This window comes from Phytophthora ramorum, assembly GCF_020800215.1.
Source record: "Phytophthora ramorum isolate Pr-102 chromosome Unknown Phyram_PR-102_s0011, whole genome shotgun sequence".
Classification (NCBI taxonomy): Eukaryota; Oomycota; class Peronosporomycetes; order Peronosporales; family Peronosporaceae; genus Phytophthora; species Phytophthora ramorum.
The window spans coordinates 346335-364898 of NW_027150657.1; the positions used below are offsets into that span (position 1 = coordinate 346335).

Genomic DNA, 18564 nt, shown 5'->3' on the forward strand with positions numbered 1-18564 from the left:
ACACCCGTGCACTGATTGATCGCATACCACTTCTAGTTACTTTTGCACGTGCCAGGAACAAATTTCCGGCACAAACCGTACAGCTTTAGCCAAAGACAAATTCGCTCTCCAGGTCCAAGATTTACACGATCCCATTCACGTGTCCGTTCATGCACTGACAACCCCATCGCCTGCTCATTCCAGTAGCCCACGGGCGAACGTGTTGCCCAAGACCCAGTCCGACACATCAAGCGCGGATAATTGAGAAACCTCACGATGGCCTCTAGTCTGCAGAATGCTCTGCGTGATCCATCAAAGTTAGCCATCCATAGCCTTTGGCTGCACCCAGGCTACCTCATGCGACCAGGACCTTGCAGCAGCTTGTCCTTGGTGAACTTCGGGCCGAGTGTCAGTACAGCTGCAGCATCCGGCAGGAGTTTTATGTCGGATCCTCTCGAGCGAGCTTCGTCAAAAACCACCAACGTCTCCTTTTCGAGCGTCGACGAGTTTTACGGCATCACAACTTGCCGAGCCTGCTCTGCTACCTCGAAGTATCATGCAGCAGTTGTGCTCTTGGTGGATATCTAAATCTAGTACATCACGCCAGTGAAGTCAAAGTCAGGCAGTCCAAGAAGAAAATCTGCTGCGTTTTGGTTTGTGACACCAGCAAGAAGAGTGTCCGTATCGTTGTGAGCTTGAGCACCTTTTCTCATCGCAAAAACCAAGACACTCTGCCACGAAATTACTGTATCTTCGGCTAGACCGGACTTGAAGAAGCTTGTACTAGATTTTATCTCAGCACCTTTTTCAGGATACTCAGTAGCACCCACAGCGCTTGTCGTGAACGGTGTAAAATCTTGCAGCAGGCAGGCCGCAAAACGCTGAATTCCGAACGACGAGCCAGTAGTTTATCCTTCGCACGTACTGCAGTAGTATTCAGGAAGAAGTTGATCAATCCCATACACAACTCGAAGACCCGGCAGAGTATCTTGAACTGTCGGGCATCGACAAGACGTATATGACGCGAGCCCTTTCGGTTTTCTTCGTCCGATCCAACACAAGCATACCAGCGATCGGTCAAACTGTTGCTGTGCTCTAAGCGTAGCAACATTTCACAGTTTGGGAGATATTCACCACCGTTAGCTTAAAGTAAGTACCAGAAGGTTACACGTAGCACTCATTTCAACACGTACATATGCCCCATCCTACGCGATACGTGCATGCAGCTCATTTTGCAGAGTCCCGTTTTCTTGGCGAACACTTTCAAGATCAGCGAGGACCTTGTCCAAATTGCTCCTGCTGTCGCGTGCCTCCAGCTGCGAAATCCAATTATGCAGGTCGCGAGCCGCGTTCTCTTTCTTCCCAACATCACCGATAACCAAAATGAGATCCTCGAACAGTTCGCGTACCTGTGCAAACTTTCGGTAGCAATCAACGTAGGCCTCGGCTTTCGTGCTGCTTGAACTTTTGCTCTTGCTGGCGGCACTATATATCTTTTCGTCGGCCACAGCTTCTGTCCTCTTGAGCTTCTCCGCGGAGATGTTCAGTTGCTTTTGAAGGCCCTTGATATCCTCCAAAATCTTTGCAATATCCTGCTTTTGCTTGTGAACTTGCTTGATGATATCCATGATTCGTGACGTGTACATGTTGCGTGTCATGGGGCCGCCGTCGGGGTGTTTCTTCTTGCCGAGTTTGGCCAATTGCCGTTCTTGTATTTTTTCCAATGCACCTACACTCTCCATCTTCGAGTGAATAATTCCAGTGATCTCTAGCATCTCCGTCCTGAAAGTTTTAATCTCGTGAATGAGCTGTCGGCATCGCGCCTTGCGGCTAGATTTCTGGCCTTCCAACTCAGTGTACTCCTTCAGCAGCGGCCCACGTGCGATTTCCATCTGCTGCACTATCTCCGCCTTCTTTTCCGCGTTTGTTTGGCAAATTGCCTCTAGCTTTGCGATGTTTGCTTGAGCTTGAGGGAGCATTGCCATGAGTTGCTTTTGCCTTGCGACCTGCTTCTGAATGTCTTGGCCGGTGGTTTGAGTTTGACGTACATGCTGCTCGACCGCTTGTAGTTCGCCACGCTCACGATCGAGTACCTTTCGCATGGCCGCAATGCGATGCTCCGTGTCGTCCACCTGCTTTTGCACCTCTTCGAGGGACTGTTCCGACTTCTCCTTTTGTTCTTGCCCCTGAATCACGTTCATGTCACCGACAGCCTTCTTTGAATCCAAGCTACTCGATCCCCCAGACTCCACCAATGATCCTTCTTCCGGCGCCACCCCCGCTCCTGAAGATGATGAATCTAGCGAGAGCGGCACATCTGGAAGTCCACCAGCTACAAAAGACTGCGATTGAATAGCCGCAAACTCGTCGCCCTCCGCTTCTGTTTCTTGTGGAGCTAAAAAACCACCCTCACCAGCACTTGTAGCAGCCTTCAGCTCGCCTTGAATTTCCACCTCTCCCATGTCAACTTCCTCATCAAATTCGTCTTCTCTTAGCAGTATCGTAGCACCACGCTTCTCCACAGCGAGAGCTTCCAAAAGTGACGTCACCTTGACAGAATCACTTGGAAATCCTTCAAAAAGCTTACGTGTCGATTTTCCTGGTCTACTCCACGGAAGTTCAAGCGGCGAGGTCCGTAGAGGCAGTCGTTGAAACCCTCTGAGCTCTTCAACGTCGTTGCTCGGCAGTACATACAGCGTCTTCTCCCGTTTCCAGCTCGAGAAAATATCCGCCAACTGCTTACTCTCCAGCACTGAGTCCTGCCACCCCGCAGTGTCTACCCCAGCCACCAAAACTTCACTTTTGCCCCCGTCCTCCTCATTTCCCTCTAATTTTGACCTCGGCAGCTTCCCCACGAGCCAAGACAAAATGTTCCTTGTCTCCTTCTCACTCGGATACAGAAAGTGATTGTACCCGCAGTCGCCAGCATACCCCAACTCCTACAAAACAGATTCAAAATTCAGTTTTCAAGAAAATAATAAATAATAACTATGAAAGAACCTTGAGTATGTTGGCGAGCTGCGAACCCACGCGGTGCCTCGCCGCGACGCCCACTGGAGCCTTGACACCGGCAGAAGGCAGAGTGAAGGTAGCACTGTCGTCTGCGTCTTGCAATTGCTTCAGGAACCGGAGAACCACGCCGATCAGCGCGTCAGAAGAGAGCTCTGTGACTGTCCAGGACGAGGTCTGCTCGGCAGCTTCCAACCTGAATATTGGGCGTGATTCGACGTTAAAAATTATGGAAATCACATGAGCAGAATCACTATACTATTTTATAGAATGAGGGTAACATGAGGGAGACTAACGCACCATCCGCTCTGCTGCAGTGCCGCCAAGATGAAAGCGTCGGCTTCTGCCATGGTTCTCAGACGCAAAGATTTGAAATGGGTCTAGCATCGCAAAATTGATAGGTAGCCTCTCTAAATTGTTACGTTACGTACTTAGTGGTGATATAATACAACGACGCAAATAAAAAGTATCTTCGTCTGCGTCGCTTCGCCGGTAGTCCCAGTTACGCCGACACGAGGAGGAAGTTTCTGAGTCTCCAGCCCCCGCCGCCAAGCCCCAATCCTCTCACGACCGTCGAAGACCGAATGGAAGTGGAGAGCGTCATGCAGCCCGAGTCAGAGCCCGTGGAGCAGGTGGAAAGCACCTCCCTCAAGGCCAAGCCGTCCCCTTTCACTTCAGAAGCTCCCACTGACACACCTTTGAGTTTCGAGGCGCCTGCAGAGGAGAATTCCGCGATTCCCAGTGCCATTTCAGTGGATGTACAAACGCCGCTGCCGTCAGAACTGGGCGTGACGTCGCCCTCGTCGTCCATTGAGATTCTGGTCAAGAAGATGCAGGAATTGGTGCACAAATACAAGACCAAAAGTGCTGCGAACGCAGTTACAGCCAGAGATGAAGAAGAGGAGGACGTCCTGCAACTGAGGAGCCGGCTGCAGACCCAGGAGGTACTTATCCAGCAGTTGCTGGAGAGAGAAGGGGAACAGGAGGCCGAGAGGGAATACATGAAGAGGAGCGTGTTGGCCTTGCAACAGGACCTGCTCCGACTCATGAACATCGTGGAGCTGCAGATGCAGATCCCCACCACCATGACCATGTCCATGATGCCCATGGCTGGTATGGAGATGCCGTATAGAGGACTCTCACCTCGGTACGCCGGGTACGTGGGGGTGGGTCCGACCTCGACCTCGCCGGGAAGACAAAGTGCTATGAAGCGACCAGCTCAAGGAGATGGTGGGCAGGTTCGACTGGCGGAGACGGCGCTGATCTCCCCTGCACATGATGCAACCACTTTGGTGAAGGAATCCATGTCGCCACACTGCAAACGTGCCAAGGTGTCGGCGGCTTCTACGCCCAACAGCAAGCTGAGCAAGCGTCCATGGAGTGCTGACGAAGACGGAAAACTGGAGATCGCTGTGCACACGACTGGTGCAAATGACTGGTCAGCTATTGCCAGGCTGCTGCCTGGTCGGTGTGGGAAGCAGTGTCGCGAGCGGTGGGTGAATCACTTGAGCCCGGCAGTAAACAAGGAGGCGTGGACGGAGGAAGAGGACGAGCTCATCTTCTCGACGCGAGACCGCATCGGCAACCACTGGGCGGACATCGCTCGCTTGCTGCCTGGTCGGACGGACAACGCTGTGAAGAACCGATACTATTCCACCATGAGGCGTCGCGGACGTCAGCTACGCAGCAGTGGCAGTAACAAGAGCCGATCACCCGATTCGATGTCGGAGACGTCTGAACTCGCTGGTATCACGGGCTCTCCTGCATCATCGGAGACGAGCGCCACTGAACTCCCCTTGGGAGACATCTGAGCTTGAGATGACCACCAGTTCCTGATGTTTTACCTCTGTATATACCGCCAACAAATGTATTCCCTTTGCACTAAACTGCACGTGTATGTGCTGCTAGGACGATTTCTTGGTCTTGATCTCGCTGTAGTCGTTGCGCATGAACCGTCGCCTCTTCTAGTCCAAGTCTCAGCTATGCATTTGTGAACCCCAACGATGACTACAAGAGCTTCAACGCCTTCCTATACTGCTACTGGATCGTCCAGTGGGTCAGCTGCGCCTTCATCTGCCCCGTCCTATTCGACTAGCAGCGGTGGTAAATTTCGGTGGCGCGTAGACTCCGAGAAGAATGTGGTGGTGTGGAACTTTGAGCGTCGAGGCTGGACGAAGACGGAAGGCGACGACTGGAACATCTACTGGGCCAACAAGACCACGATCAAGAACATGTTCAACCCGGAGAACGGGATTCGGTTGGTGGACGGCCAGTACGTGAACCATTTCCCAAACCACTACGAGCTCACTCGAAAAGACCTCATGGTCAAGAACATTAAACGCTACAAGAAGGAAGCAGCAGCAAATGCTGCGAGCGCTTCAAACCCGGCGGTGACAGGACCAAATTCCAATTTGAATTCCGCTGCTGCAGCCGCTGAAGTTCCTGGATCTCCCGACGCGCTCGACTTCTTACCGACGACGTACACTCTACCAGCAGATTATTCGCTGTTCGTGGAGGAATTCCGGCGTAACCCGAACGTCATGTGGATCATGAAACCTTGTTCAAAGGCCCAAGGCAAAGGGATCTTTATCATCAACAAGCTGTCCCAGACCAAGAAGTGGGCAAACCAGCGGTGGACCAATATGCCCATCAAAGAAGGATATGTGGTCTCGCGCTACATTGAGAACCCGTTGCTGGTCGGCGGCAAGAAGTTCGACCTGCGGATGTATGTTCTGGTGCTGTCGTATCGGCCTATGCAAGCTCTTGTGCATCGCGAGGGCTTTGCTCGGTTCTGCAACGTCAAGTACTCAGCCGCAGCCGATGACATGGACAACCCGTTCATGCACCTCACGAACGTAGCTGTGCAGAAGAATAACGAGGACTACAACAGCAACCACGGCGGCAAATGGAGCGTGGCGAACTTGTGTCTCTACGTGGAGGCCACGCGTGGTCGTGGTGCGGGCGAGAAGCTCCTTCGCGACATTCATGCAGTCATGTTACACGCTCTGAGAGCTGTACAGAACGTGATCATCAACGACCCGCACAGCTTCGAGTGCTATGGCTACGACATCATCGTGGACGACAACCTCAAGCCGTGGCTCGTGGAAGTAAACGCGTCGCCATCGCTGTCGACCACTACACGAGAAGATCGCAATATGAAAAGTCGACTGCTTCGAGACGTGCTCGAGTTAGCGGTGGCAGCGGAGGCCGGGCCCGATCAGCGTCGTGTAGTGATACCACCACCTGCACTCAGTCCTACCACGGGGTTCACGTGGCTACTCAACGAGACGGCTCAGCTCGAAGCGGATCGATTACGAACCGATGCACAGCGCAAAAATGCCAAACGAGCATCGAGTGCTCAGTGGCGGTGATAGATGTTGGTACTTTGAAAGTTACTTCACCTAACAATCCACTAACTTCGCTTTCGTTTAGTTGTTTGTCTTCGGACCTTGATAAAATCTCCATCGGATCGACAATGAAGGAAAGCAATGCAGCGGATCAACATGGCGGTTTTTCATGCGAAAGCAGTTGGAAACGAACGGGGTATCACTATTTTCATGCCTACAACCAACCCGTTCAGAGACTGCAGTTGGCTAACTACTGGGTATCTGTCACAAGTGCCGCGATGGGGTCGGAGAGAAAGTTGGAGAGGAAGCTGCGTCGAAAGGAGGAGAAGAAGGGACTTTGCGATGACTCTGAAGCCTCGAGCAAGGTCGAAGTGGACCTAGAGGGCGTACCTGTCCCTATTGATGCCCTCGCTACATCTGATGCTCCCTCAGACCCGTCGAACCAGGGCAAGGCTCAGCGTGTGATGCCGATCGGGGAACTGCCATCCCGTCAGAAGCCCAAAACAGGAAAGTCTCCGAAGAAGAAAAAGAAAAAACCCGAGGAGGATCAGGAAGGCGAGCCAGTTGAATTTCGAGTGAACGGCATACTTGTCGACCGCGACGTGACAGGAGGAGCCAAGAAGAACTGGATGGGCGTCTACATGGTTCTCTTTCGAACCAGCACGCCCTTGGGACAGCGAGTGGCTTTTATCCTGATTGGCCTGGTGACCATCAGTGTCTCTGTAGCTGTTCTGGACAGTGTGAAGGAAATTCGGTACGCATTATCACCATTCTTACCTACGTACAGATTCGCTGCTAACTTGTTGTTTTCTCAGAGATCTATTCGGCGATTACCTGCTGGTCATCGAATTCGGATTCACGATGCTATTCACTGTTGAGTATGGCCTCCGAATTGCCTGTCTCCGCAGACCAGGCAAGTTTATCTTCAGTCTGTTAGGCTTCGTGGACATGTGCGCTCTTGTGCCGTCATACTTCGCCTACATTTTCCCTGAAGCGCGGCCACTGCTGCATCTAGCGGTGCTGCGGGTCTTCCGCGTGATGCGAGTTTTTCGATTGATGCGTCTAGCTCGCTTCGTGGATGCTAGCGCTGCACTGACCGACAACATCGAGACCAACCGACGGAACATCGCAGTCTTTTTAGTCGCATTGTTCACTGTGATACTCGTCATTGGGAGTGCAATGTACCTCATCGAAGGCGACCGTCAATTCGGCAACATCCCCGTCAGTCTTTACTGGACAGTGGTGACCATTACGACTGTGGGCTACGGTGATATCTCCCCGCAGACCATCGTAGGGCGAATCCTAGCCACAGTTGTGATGTTTGTTGGTTACGGGATTATTGCTAGCCCAACGCTGCTAAGCGCTCCACCGGCTGCACCTGTCACATCAGAGTCGATTGACTGCCCGAAGTGCACCAGAGTACAAGAGTGTCAGCGGTGCTTCCAGAAGTTTCACCAAGAAAGCGCAAATTTCTGCTGCATGTGCGCGGAGCCACTGCGGAAACCTGAAGTCAAGGCTCCCAGGACAGGTGGTGAAGAACGGAGGCGTCCTTCAAAGGCACGAACAACAAGACCTAACGAAAATGGGGTACTGGTGACACCTACACAATCGCAAGCGGTTACTGAGGCAGCCGGAACTGCCAATTCGTTTTTCGAAGAGATGAAGCCTGCAGTGCCTCTCTCAGCACACGCTGAAGAGATGGAACCCGCAGAGCCCACTAGCATGATTTGCTAAATGAATTCTCGCTAGGAGAATTTGTCTTTCAATTCACAAAACGAGGAGATGAGGAATAGTTTTGCCTATTGTTTGTATGACATTGCAACTTACCTGAACAGATTGGCTGGTGTGATAAAAGAGGAGTAGGCTAGCTCCATGATAGATAGATGCTACCTTTGTAGCACAGACAAAATTATTCGTCTGACAGTGGAGTGAATAGTTTGTGTTATGCAAAAATGCATTCGTGATTAAGTTTTCTGATCTTTTGGTATGTTGGTTACGGAGCTAGCATAGCTGGATCTTCTTCCGTGCGCAGCATAGTGAGAGATGAATCAAGGTTGATCACGCCCAGCAGTTTGCTGAGTCTCACGACGTAGACCTTAGTCCATGCGCTCATAGCTGCAGTCTTGTGCACACGGTAGAGGTTCACATCCTCTCCGACCTGGTAAAGCAAGTGTCTTAGCAAGTCGAATGCACCGCTCTTTTCCGCAAAAGGTATTACCTGAGGCGGGTAACTCTCCACGGGTACTGACGTGAACGAGAAATCGTGAAATGGCGGTCCTAGCTCCAGCTACACCACAGCAAAGAATATCGTGTCAGCATTTGGGGGTAATATAAAGATGAAAGGTCCTTACCGGGCTGGACAGAGAAGTAGCATCTTTAGGTTGGAAATCGACGAGTGAATAGTCCTCCACCATGGCACTCTTCTTCTTGTCGATGTCAAGAATTTTGGACACTAAGTGCTGGATCCTTAGCGAAACATTCGGGTCCTTGGCATCAGGCATCTGTAGAAGCACAAATGCGTCATTCCTGTGTTCAATCGTCCCCGAAAACTCATGCCTTACCTGTTTCCGATGGGCTGCGATGAAACGCGCCACGGCAATTTCAAGATCATAGCGCCGAAGACATCCCTGCAACGAAGACAACAGCAACAACAAAACCCATTAGAACGACGTCATAAGCTGCTACCTGGAACACTTTGAGTGGCTCCAACCGGGACATACAATCAACATCTGCGTTTCGGCACCGTCGCACAGCGGGAAGTATTCCTCCTTCTTGTGGGTGTCCTGTAATTCAATAAGCACAATGCTCTCGTTAGTCTTCTCACGTATTTCAGGGGACTACAAACCCGATGTCCTTACCAGAGCTTGGATGGCCTCCTCGTACGATGTTTCTTTCGTGAAGAAGGCAGGGACAGGGCTCATGTAGTCCTGGGCGATCTTTTGGCTCAAGACGTGCTCATTCAAGTCGTAGCACACCGAGTGAAGCCCCGCCCATCCAGCCATAATGTCGTAGATAGAAGGCGAGATCGCTCCGCAGACGAAATAGGACACTGTGCATGCCGTCATAACCGGAACCATGTGGCTCAACTGAGACGTGAGCTCGAAGAAAATCACAGCCGTGGACACTGTCTGCGTTGCTGAGGCGGCAAAGCACGCTGCCCCCACCACAGCGTACGTGGCTGGAGACTGAGTTGGACTCCAGTACCTCATGAGTGTTTCTCCGTACAGTCGGCCGACAGCAGCACCGAGCGTGAACAGAGGTCCGAAGACTCCGACTGAGATCGGGGCGCCACAAGGCAATAAGGATGTCAAAAACTTGAGGATGATGTAGACAAACAGCGTCACCTGCGGGTATTCCGAGATCTGCGTCCACTGGCGGAAGCTCAAGTTCTGGTCACGGAACACTTCGTTCACAATCGACCGGTCCGAGAGGCGCATGATGCCGAGCGGGTACGTCAAGACTGCAGTGGCAAAACAAATGGACACGATGTGGACTGTTCGACGCTTCAGTGAAGGTCCATTGAGGCCGAGCTTCGCGAAAAGCTTCATCTGCGTCCACCGAAGCAGTATGGCGAGCCTGCAAAAAATGCCAGCGCCGATCTGAGAATCAATACACACCAACGTAACCATTAATGAGCAAACGCATCGAGCACGGCGTGAAAGTGCTTGGTACGTACGCCAGTGACAACACCCAGCAGCACAAATGCGAAAATCTCGTAGTCCATGTCGAAGCCAGCGAACGTAGTCCGTTCAAAAAGCACGTCGCGCTTGAGGAACGTGATGACGTTGAACACCAGGATACAGACCGAGGAGCAAATAATCCCTTCCCACAGGCACTTGATCTCGTAGTACTTCGCCGTGACTTCAATACTAAAGAGCAAACCCCCAAGCGGTGCACCAAAGTTCGCAGTGGTGCCGCAAGCCACGGCTATCGCAAGCAGCGTAGCAAACAGCTGTGAGTTAAAGGCGCCTGCAAGTACAAAGCTTGAGTTACGCACCTGCACGGATGAAGTTGTAGTTTTCCTGACCAAAATTGACGCGACGAAACAGTGCCAGCTTGCCCATGAGGAAGCCGATCATTGCCATGAGATGGGTGAATGGTCCTGCTCGCCCGACGGACAGGCCAGAGCCCGAGGCGATCACTGTGCTGAGCGACTTGGCAACAAGTGTCCTAAACGACAGCATGTCACCCGGGTTCTGGTACACGCCGGCAAAAAGCGCACGCATAACGGGGATACCCGACCCATCCGAGGCTGGCGAGATGAAATGTCCGCAGGAAGTTGCAAGCATTGCCAGAGTAATGCACCAGCACAGCCAGCATAGAAAGCCCGCAAATGAGTCCGTCCCCACCGATTCGATGATGACACGACGGAATCTGAAGAGCGTCCGGACCCAATTGTCGACCAACAAGCTGCAGTTCATACAGGAGGATGGTCAACTCAATAAAGGCGTCTTGCAGTAAGAAAGCACCAACGTTTACCCGTAAGCTGCTGCCATGGACCCAAGCAGAACCAGGAACAACCAAGTGACCGGCGAATTCGGAAGTTGCTTACACAACCGAAGCGACCGGAGGCAGAGCTGCCGCATTGTCAGCTCCACCAGCGGTCGCTCGCCTCGCAGCAACTTATCGTAGTGCTCGGGCGAGTTCGCTCGGTACCAGCAATCTACCCAACACGCGATAGCAACAACTCACATGTCAGACATCATTTATCAAAGGTTCAGGTCGGGGTGTCGTGGGCACGTACCATAGTTGCCACGCATCGTCGGTCCTTTTCACTTGGTGCTGATGCTGGTCGGTCTCCAATTATGCTCTCGCAAGAGAGAGGATCGCTCCAAGTGGAAAGGTCGGTAAGGCACAGGCTCGACTGTTGGTGTCCGTCGTCCGTTTCAACGGCGAGCTCCACGACACATAACTTCGTTGTCGTGTATTCCTCAGTGCTCGATGGTCAGACTTGAATCTGCAATCCCTGGTGGATCGTATTTGAATACTCTGACGGATGCTGCGCATGTCCACGAGGCAATTAACAGAAGGTGCTACGACCCCTACCAGTTGTTGCTGTCGTGGTGGCTGCCACTCACTTTGGTTGAAGACTCGAATGATTTTCACTACTGTTGGTGGCACCTTGGCGGTTGAAAGAGCCGATGGCGACGCATATGGCTCGATGTCTCTAGTGAAAAACCCTGGCTCTTCGAGTGCTTGAGAGCTCGATATCACATGACGGGGGCAGTGGTGAATTTGCGGGGTTGCGAGACACTGGAGCTTGCTACGTATCGTGTTCCGCTTTGAATTCGGGGCCTCAAGAATCGAGAGCAGCTTTCAAACAGGGGAAAGATGAAGTTCAGAGCTGCTAGAGAGGCGACTTGTGCTCTACTGATCCTGGCATGGCGACCGGCCATCTCCAGGCCAATGAGGTCAATTGTCGTGTACTCGGACACGAACTGCAAGGGCACACCAATCCGGGTTACTCTGGTGGGGGATGAAGAGTGCACGAGCGACAAAGCTGTCTGCACCTCCGACGGGCAGAGTGTCGGCACGCAGTACACTTCATCTCACTGCGTCGATGTCGACCGCCACACTTACGTAGCTGAAATCTTCAGCGAGTTTTCGTTCGTGACGATGGAGTACTACACGGACGACGGGTGCGATACCTTCCAGGGCCTAAATTCGTTCCTAGCGGCAGGCACATGCCAGCACGTTGGCTTTGGCAACGACACGTCATCTTCGATCGTCAGACTCTACTCGAACGGCTCCGCGGTGCTTCAATTATTCGAGGACACGTTTTGCGGGATCGACGCAAACTCCACCATGCACATCGACAGCAGTGATATCACTGAGCACACGTGCTTCGGCTCAAGTTCTGGTGTCAGGTTCTTCTCGAGCCAAAGCCCCACAAGCAGCTACTCTTCGCCAGGCCTTAGTGTCGGTGAGATTATAGGCACCGTTGTTGGCAGCGTCGTGTTCTTGCTGCTTGTCGCTGCAGTGTTTGTCTGGCGACGCAGGTCCAAGTCAAAGCGGTGGCATCCGTCCGAAGAAGTGGAGAGCCCCATTGACCACCAGTGCGACGACAGCAAGCTCAATACCTCGTACGAGTCGGACGCAACGGAGCGAGGCACCATGGCGGAGGTTCACGTACCCAGAGGCTCGAGCATGAATTCTGGCGTCGGTGGCGTCTGGGACGATGAAGCGATCGTCGCAGTGAGGATTCCGCGGAAGAAGGTCTTCGTGCACGAACTCATGTGTCGTGACGGATACGCGGAAGTGTTCAAAGGCACGTTCAATGGGCAGCTCGTCTCCGTCAAGACGCTGCTGCCTCAGACACGGAAGAACGTCGAGTGCGTGACCAACTTCTGCTCCGAGGTCAAGATGCTGACCACGATGGACCATCCTCGCATCGCTCAACTTATCGGCGTCGCCTGGGACAACCGAATGGATGTGTGCATCGTGTCCGAGTACTTGGATGGAGGTGATGTGCGCGGGCTTCTCGACTCATTTGCTCAACTGCAGCATCCCGCTGGTTTCGACTACGACAAAGTGAAGATCGCGCTGCACATTGCGCATGCTCTCACGTACTTGCACTCGCTGGAGCCGCCTGTCATCCACCGCAACCTGAAGTCCAAGAATGTCCTGCTGAGCTACGAGTTGGACGCCAAGCTGACTGACTTTGGCATTTCTCGAGAGCAAATGGACACAACGATGACCGCCGGGGTCGGATCAGCGTTGTGGATGGCTCCGGAGGTGGTAATGGGGCACCGATACGATGAGAAGGCCGACATTTTCTCGTTCGGCGTCGTTCTCTCCGAGCTCGACGTGCATGCGTTGCCGTATTCGCACGCAGAGGCACAGAACAAGTCCCGTCACAAGATGCCCGAGTCGCTCATTCTGCAACAAATGGTGGCAGGCAAGTTGCAGGCACAATTCTCGCAGACCGGATCAGGATCAACACAGCAGCTCGGACGAGACTGCGTAGCGGTGAATCCAGATCAAAGACCAACCGCTGCAGAGGTGCTGTACAAGCTTCATAAGATTCTGACACTGGAGATGTAACCGTGAGTTGGTCTCTTCTTATAATTCATGTGAATAGTTAACAACTTCGGTTGACACAACATTTATTCTACATGCACAATACAGCAAATATCTCCACAAACTATCGTGCGCTGCCAACTACGCGAACGACCCCAGCGGAATGCTATCAGCGTCCGTCAACAGGTTGTTTTGCACGTTAACCATCAGAGCGGAGCCGCGACTGGCGAACTGGGTCACAAGTTCTTGCATCTGCACATGCCCGCGCTCGCCGATAAAGTTTTGCGACAGATCCAACAGAGCAAGGCGAGACTCGCCAGCAATTGTATCCCGAGGTAGCGCAATGGCATCGTAGAGGTCTAAGACGCCATCATCCGAAATGCAGTTGCCAGCAAGTGACAGAGTGCGCAGCCTCGGGAAGTTGCTGGATGGTCCAGCCAACACGTTGGCAACTTGACTTGTCACGTGGTCCTTGAGCCCCTCCGAGTAGCAGAAGTTGAGCGAAAACGCTGTCAGCTTAGGCAGCCGAGCGTTGCTCAGTGCACCCAGCATGCTGCGAACGAGCACATTGCGCGAAACCAGCATCTTCTCGTCCTGAAAGTTGAACTGCCGCGCCTGTATACGACCCGTCAACGAGAAGCTCTCGAGGTTGGGGAACCGTTGGAAGAACGATGCGCGGGCTAAAGATGAGAGCTTCAGCAGCGACAACGTCGTCACTTTGATCGACGTAACAAATGTCGGGAGCTGCGAAGCTGCCTGCGAGCAAGTAGCTGCGCACTGCAGTGTATCAGGGGCGGTCAGAAAGGAGCACACGTGATGCAGCAAGTCGCCGTTGCCATCGAAAAACAGCGGACTAGTGGCAGTCACAACCGACTCATACCGAGCACGTTTCCCACCAACAGGAACGTCGTTCATGGCACTGCACTTGCGCTTGCGGATCATTGCAACATCAGTACGGGCCTGCTCCACGGCAAACGCCGCGTCTTCTGTCGCCGCAAGGTTGTTCAAGTGAAGCTTGACGACCAGCGAGTGGAGACGGCGACTGAGCGTCTGCGGGTTCCGGTACTCCCACGCTGAGAAGGCCTGGCTGTAGAGCGCGAGCTCTGCACGCCGACCGATGTACGAGATCTTGGCGTCCACTTTGCCGTACTTGGCCTTGAGCAGCATCAAACTGAACAACAAATAGCAGAAGATTGTCAATGCTAATGATCTCGAGGAAGGACAACGTACATCGAGGTGAGACGTACATTTGCAGGAGAATGGTGCGTCGAGAAGACAGGTCGATGGACGTGTGCCAGTTGTGCTTGGTATCGGGACTAGTGGTCGTCCATGTTGAGGCGTTGGGGGCGAAAGCGGACGTACTCATGGCGGAAGTAGATGGAGGTAAGTACTGACGCGCAGTAAGTAAGGGAAATTGGACTCCGGTTGTCACGGACCGGAGTAAAGCACAAGTGAGCTGCCTGGGGGTCAAATGAGTCAACGACAAGCAGCGCCATTTGACGCCGTGCTCTCCCACCAGCAGGTGCCGCCCAGAAATCGTGGAAAAGAGAGCACTCGAGCTGATCCCACATCCTCACGCGGCACAGAATGCAAATTTCGGGAACCTGTTCGTCAGCATGAAGAGCGATATCATAGGACCTGTAATAATACAACATGTTTGCATCACGTAAACTACACAGGTTATCCGCATCTACGATCAATAAAACTGTACACTGTATCACAAACAATATTATGTACCCACGATATCATCATATAGTAGAGGCATTACTCACTATCCGCTTATAGAGTTTCTAGGAACCCATCTGGCCGGTGGCAGGTGGTGTGACCGAAAGCTGACCCCGTCACGTTGCAGCGCCATTGCTTGCTTGCCGCTCGTCAGCCGCTTGTTCAACTACCGCACAGCAAGCTTGGAATGATACTGGTGGGTTTCGTTTGGGTGATGCTTGGTCAAAAGGTCATCAGACACTGATGGCATTTCGCTACAGAGCAGGACCCATTCGTGATACGATCACGCTGCCTTGAAGCGCCCGCCACATGGGCGCTGTGAGAACGCTGCTCGTCCAGCTGCAGGGTGCCCGTCTTGAAACTAACCTAAAGAAGCTCCCGTCTTATGGATACGAACGATGGATACTGCTGGGCTCTCACCAAGGTGTCAAGTGCGAGTCTGCTACGGTATCAGCTTACAAACGCCAGCTTCCAGTCGTGTGTCCTTACCGATAGAGTGGAAGTCCTCCTCACATCTGCGCTTCACTACATGTATGCTTAGTGCGCAACGGCAGCAACTAGTGAGCAAGTTGAAGAGGAGTGATGGTCAGTTGAATGCATTGTGTACCAGACACCACACTCTCACTTGCGAAAATGACGAGTTCTGTCGATGATGGCGATGGCGGTGCCCACGCGTATCTCGGCACGTTGGAGGCTGTAGACCACCGACAGCTCTCCGTTTATCCGGAGGGCAAAGTACTGACGCTGCCACTCATCTACCTGCCAGATATTGTAAGCAGAAGCGCACCGCATTGCCGCAGCGCAAGTCTAACCGGTTTTTAGGTTTTGTTCCCAGGCGATGATCTGCCTCTTCGGCTGCTGTCCGAGTCGGTGATTGGCGGCATTCGCGAGCTCCTGTCAAGCGAAGGAGCCCTGTTGGCTGTGCTGCCTCCTCTCCAGACCGGGGACCAGTACGGCTCGACTGTCCGCGTTGAGCGGTTCAGTGTGGAGGACCGCAGCGCGAGGATGACTGGAGCTGCTCGGCAGCGCTTCCGCCTCAAGCAGAGGCTACGAGCTGAGCCGAGTGCTCCGATACTGTATGGACAAGTGGAGATTTTGCCGCAGGACAGAGCGCAGCCGCTTCCCTTCGACGATCTGTGCTGGCATCGAGAGGGAGGCGAAGAGGAGAAGCAAAGCAGGAAGAGGAGTCTGCGTCGGCTGCGTGGACGGCAGTGTCCAGCGTACTGGGGACGTAGCACGTACGCGTTGTATGATGCACGAGTGCTCGTGCAGAAGATTCAGAATATGCTGCTGTCGAACATCCACGGCGAGTGGTTTCGCAAACCACGGACGGATCGATCGAGGGAACGAGATGGTGACGAGAAGTCGTCGTTGGTGCCCTACTTGACGGTGCCTAGCGACCGCCAGGACCCGAACCTGTTCGCGTATTGGGTTGCTGGTAACTTGCCATTGGGCACGGCTCAGCGACTTGAACTGCTGGGCATGAATTCTACTGTCCGCTTGCTGCGGCGCGAAATTGAGCTGCTTGGACAGGTAAAGGAAGACATTTTCTGCTCCATGTGCAGCTCTTTCCTGGCAAACACGCGCGACATCTTCAGCATGACGGAGCGTGGTGCAGCAGGCGGCACCTTTGTCAATCCTGGCGGCCACGTCTTCCAAGTGCTGACGCTGCGGGAGGTGGACCACGCACACGTATTCATGGACATGATGCGCAGTACCGAAGACACGTGGTTTGCGGGCTACTCATGGAGTGTCACGCACTGCAATTCCTGCTACCAACACCTTGGCTGGCGCTTCGACCGAGTTGATTCAACGCGTCTGCCCGCTTCCTTCTTCGGGTTCCGGCGAGCAGCGCTTACTCGTTCAAGAGGTTCTCGACGGGTTGACCCCCGCTCGCTCGGCTTGGACGGATACGACACGGACGACTACGCTATGTCCGTGGGTTCTAGTGAGGGCAGCTCCACCGCCAACAGCGAAGAGATGCCATTGCTGACGAGGCTCGATTAACAAGGTCATGGAAGGCTGCTTCAGCGTCATTTTTATTGTTTTAGTGTATTGGAAGCAAGGTCTCTGATTGCAGTCAGGAGTTGACCTTTAGAGCTGTACTGAGGTGGATTAGTTGTCCGAGACAATCCACGAGTCGAGGGCGCGCTCGTAGTTGCTGACCTCGGCAGGGGTGAACCACATGGAGATCTCGTGCTTGGCCGAGTCGGGGCCGTCCGAGCCGTGCACGAGGTTGCGGCCCGTGGAGATGCAGTTGTCGCCGCGCAGGGTGCCGGGGGCAGCCTGGTTGGGGTTGGTGGCACCGAGGATCTTGCGGCCCGTGAGGATCACGTCCGTGCCCTCCCAGACCATGCAGACAATGGGGCCCGAAGTGAAGTACTTGACGAGGCCCGGGAAGAACGGGCGCTCCGACAGGTCGGCGTAGTGGGCCTTAGCGCGCTCCTCGGTGGCAGACATGAGCTTGAGCGCCACGAGCTTGTAGCCCTTCTTCTCGAAGCGGCCGATCACCTCGCTCACGAGGCCGCGCTGCACGCCGTCGGGCTTGATGGCGATGAACGTGCGCTCCTTAGACGTACCCGGCACGCCGGCCAGGGGCGTCGCGGGCTTGGCGGCGTTCTCGGCCACGGGGGCGGTGGTCAGCGCGAAGGCGACGCCAGCCGCAGCAGCGACGGCAAGAGCGGCAGGGGCCTTGATGGCCGAGGCGGCGCGCGCCTGCGTGGCGAAGGTGCGGGAGGCGTTGCGCTTGGCGGCGGACGCGACGCGGCGGGACACACGGGAGAACATCTTCAAGGCTGGAGGAACGTGCGGCGCAGAGGGCAGAAGCGTAAGTGAGCCTGTGGCGTACGTCAGCCGGATCTTGTCGTCCTGTCGACTCAAAACCGCCGGATCGCAAACACCAAGTTTACACAACTTAATATGGGGATATGATTCGTTAAAAATGCATCGAGTTTTCAGCGAATCAAGTGACGGCATAGATGTGCCATGGATCGGCTGGTCATTCAGGGATAAAGGCGGCGACAATGACTGAGGAGGACAAGAAGCAGCAGGAGGGCGAGGCCTCGGATGACGAGGAGCAGGTGGAGCAGGTCAAGAGCAAGCAGGACGAGAGCAGCGCTATGGACAAGCTCACGGACCTCGTGGAGGAGAAGCAGATGGACGAGAACAAGATGAAGGAGGCGTTCCAGGCGCTGCGCAAGCAGGAGGAGGCCGACAAGGAGGCGGAGCGGCTGCTGGAGAAGAAGCTGGCGGCCGTTAAAGTGGACAAGGACGACGTGGCGCTCGTGGCGCACGAGATGGAGTTGTCCACGCAACAGGCGGACCGGAAGCTGCGCGAGGCCGACGGAGACGTCGTCAAGTGCCTGCAGACGCTCCTCGCCGCCTAATCCGCAGAATGTGGGGACGGATTCAATAGACTGTGACGTCCCTTTGTAGTGGTGTTTTGTGTTGCCAATAGAGAGGAAGGAGCAAGAGCTGGAGAATG

The 18564-nt window shown here is 53.9% G+C and overlaps 10 protein-coding genes across 10 annotated transcripts; 6 read left to right on the plus strand and 4 right to left on the minus strand.

Moving 5' to 3' along the window:
* Nucleotides 1–1184: 1184 nt before the first annotated feature.
* On the minus strand, nt 1185–3338 carry KRP23_10906 (Coiled-coil domain-containing protein 22-like protein; the record flags this gene model as incomplete). Its single annotated transcript, XM_067881400.1, has 3 exons — nt 1185–2918; nt 2980–3184; nt 3289–3338. The coding sequence occupies 3 exons, from the start codon at nt 3336–3338 to the stop codon at nt 1185–1187; spliced, it is 1989 nt and encodes a 662-aa protein (XP_067740714.1).
* Nucleotides 3339–3572: 234 nt separating this feature from the next.
* KRP23_10907 (Transcriptional activator Myb) lies at nt 3573–4799 on the plus strand (the record flags this gene model as incomplete). Its single annotated transcript, XM_067881401.1, has 1 exon — nt 3573–4799. The coding sequence occupies one exon, from the start codon at nt 3573–3575 to the stop codon at nt 4797–4799; it is 1227 nt and encodes a 408-aa protein (XP_067740715.1).
* A 192-nt stretch (nt 4800–4991) lies between these two features.
* On the plus strand, nt 4992–6359 carry KRP23_10908 (putative tubulin polyglutamylase TTLL1; the record flags this gene model as incomplete). Its single annotated transcript, XM_067881402.1, has 1 exon — nt 4992–6359. The coding sequence occupies one exon, from the start codon at nt 4992–4994 to the stop codon at nt 6357–6359; it is 1368 nt and encodes a 455-aa protein (XP_067740716.1).
* A 254-nt stretch (nt 6360–6613) lies between these two features.
* KRP23_10909 (Potassium voltage-gated channel subfamily B member 2) lies at nt 6614–8069 on the plus strand (the record flags this gene model as incomplete). Its single annotated transcript, XM_067881403.1, has 2 exons — nt 6614–7089; nt 7151–8069. The coding sequence occupies 2 exons, from the start codon at nt 6614–6616 to the stop codon at nt 8067–8069; spliced, it is 1395 nt and encodes a 464-aa protein (XP_067740717.1).
* A 259-nt stretch (nt 8070–8328) lies between these two features.
* On the minus strand, nt 8329–11095 carry KRP23_10910 (Chloride channel protein 2; the record flags this gene model as incomplete). Its single annotated transcript, XM_067881405.1, has 10 exons — nt 8329–8493; nt 8554–8622; nt 8687–8836; nt 8897–8962; nt 9056–9118; nt 9194–9934; nt 10012–10262; nt 10333–10745; nt 10815–10998; nt 11080–11095. The coding sequence occupies 10 exons, from the start codon at nt 11093–11095 to the stop codon at nt 8329–8331; spliced, it is 2118 nt and encodes a 705-aa protein (XP_067740718.1).
* Nucleotides 11096–11666: 571 nt separating this feature from the next.
* KRP23_10911 (uncharacterized protein) lies at nt 11667–13379 on the plus strand (the record flags this gene model as incomplete). Its single annotated transcript, XM_067881406.1, has 2 exons — nt 11667–12258; nt 13234–13379. 2 exons carry the CDS (start codon nt 11667–11669, stop codon nt 13377–13379), a joined length of 738 nt encoding a protein of 245 aa, XP_067740719.1.
* Nucleotides 13380–13496: 117 nt separating this feature from the next.
* Nucleotides 13497–14721, minus strand: KRP23_10912 (uncharacterized protein; the record flags this gene model as incomplete). Its single annotated transcript, XM_067881407.1, has 2 exons — nt 13497–14526; nt 14603–14721. The coding sequence occupies 2 exons, from the start codon at nt 14719–14721 to the stop codon at nt 13497–13499; spliced, it is 1149 nt and encodes a 382-aa protein (XP_067740720.1).
* Nucleotides 14722–15713: 992 nt separating this feature from the next.
* KRP23_10913 (Protein cereblon) lies at nt 15714–17087 on the plus strand (the record flags this gene model as incomplete). Its single annotated transcript, XM_067881408.1, has 2 exons — nt 15714–15851; nt 15903–17087. 2 exons carry the CDS (start codon nt 15714–15716, stop codon nt 17085–17087), a joined length of 1323 nt encoding a protein of 440 aa, XP_067740721.1.
* A 108-nt stretch (nt 17088–17195) lies between these two features.
* On the minus strand, nt 17196–17867 carry KRP23_10914 (Nucleoside diphosphate kinase, mitochondrial; the record flags this gene model as incomplete). Its single annotated transcript, XM_067881409.1, has 1 exon — nt 17196–17867. One exon carries the CDS (start codon nt 17865–17867, stop codon nt 17196–17198), a length of 672 nt encoding a protein of 223 aa, XP_067740722.1.
* A 236-nt stretch (nt 17868–18103) lies between these two features.
* On the plus strand, nt 18104–18466 carry KRP23_10915 (Huntingtin-interacting protein K; the record flags this gene model as incomplete). Its single annotated transcript, XM_067881410.1, has 1 exon — nt 18104–18466. One exon carries the CDS (start codon nt 18104–18106, stop codon nt 18464–18466), a length of 363 nt encoding a protein of 120 aa, XP_067740723.1.
* Nucleotides 18467–18564: the final 98 nt, after the last annotated feature.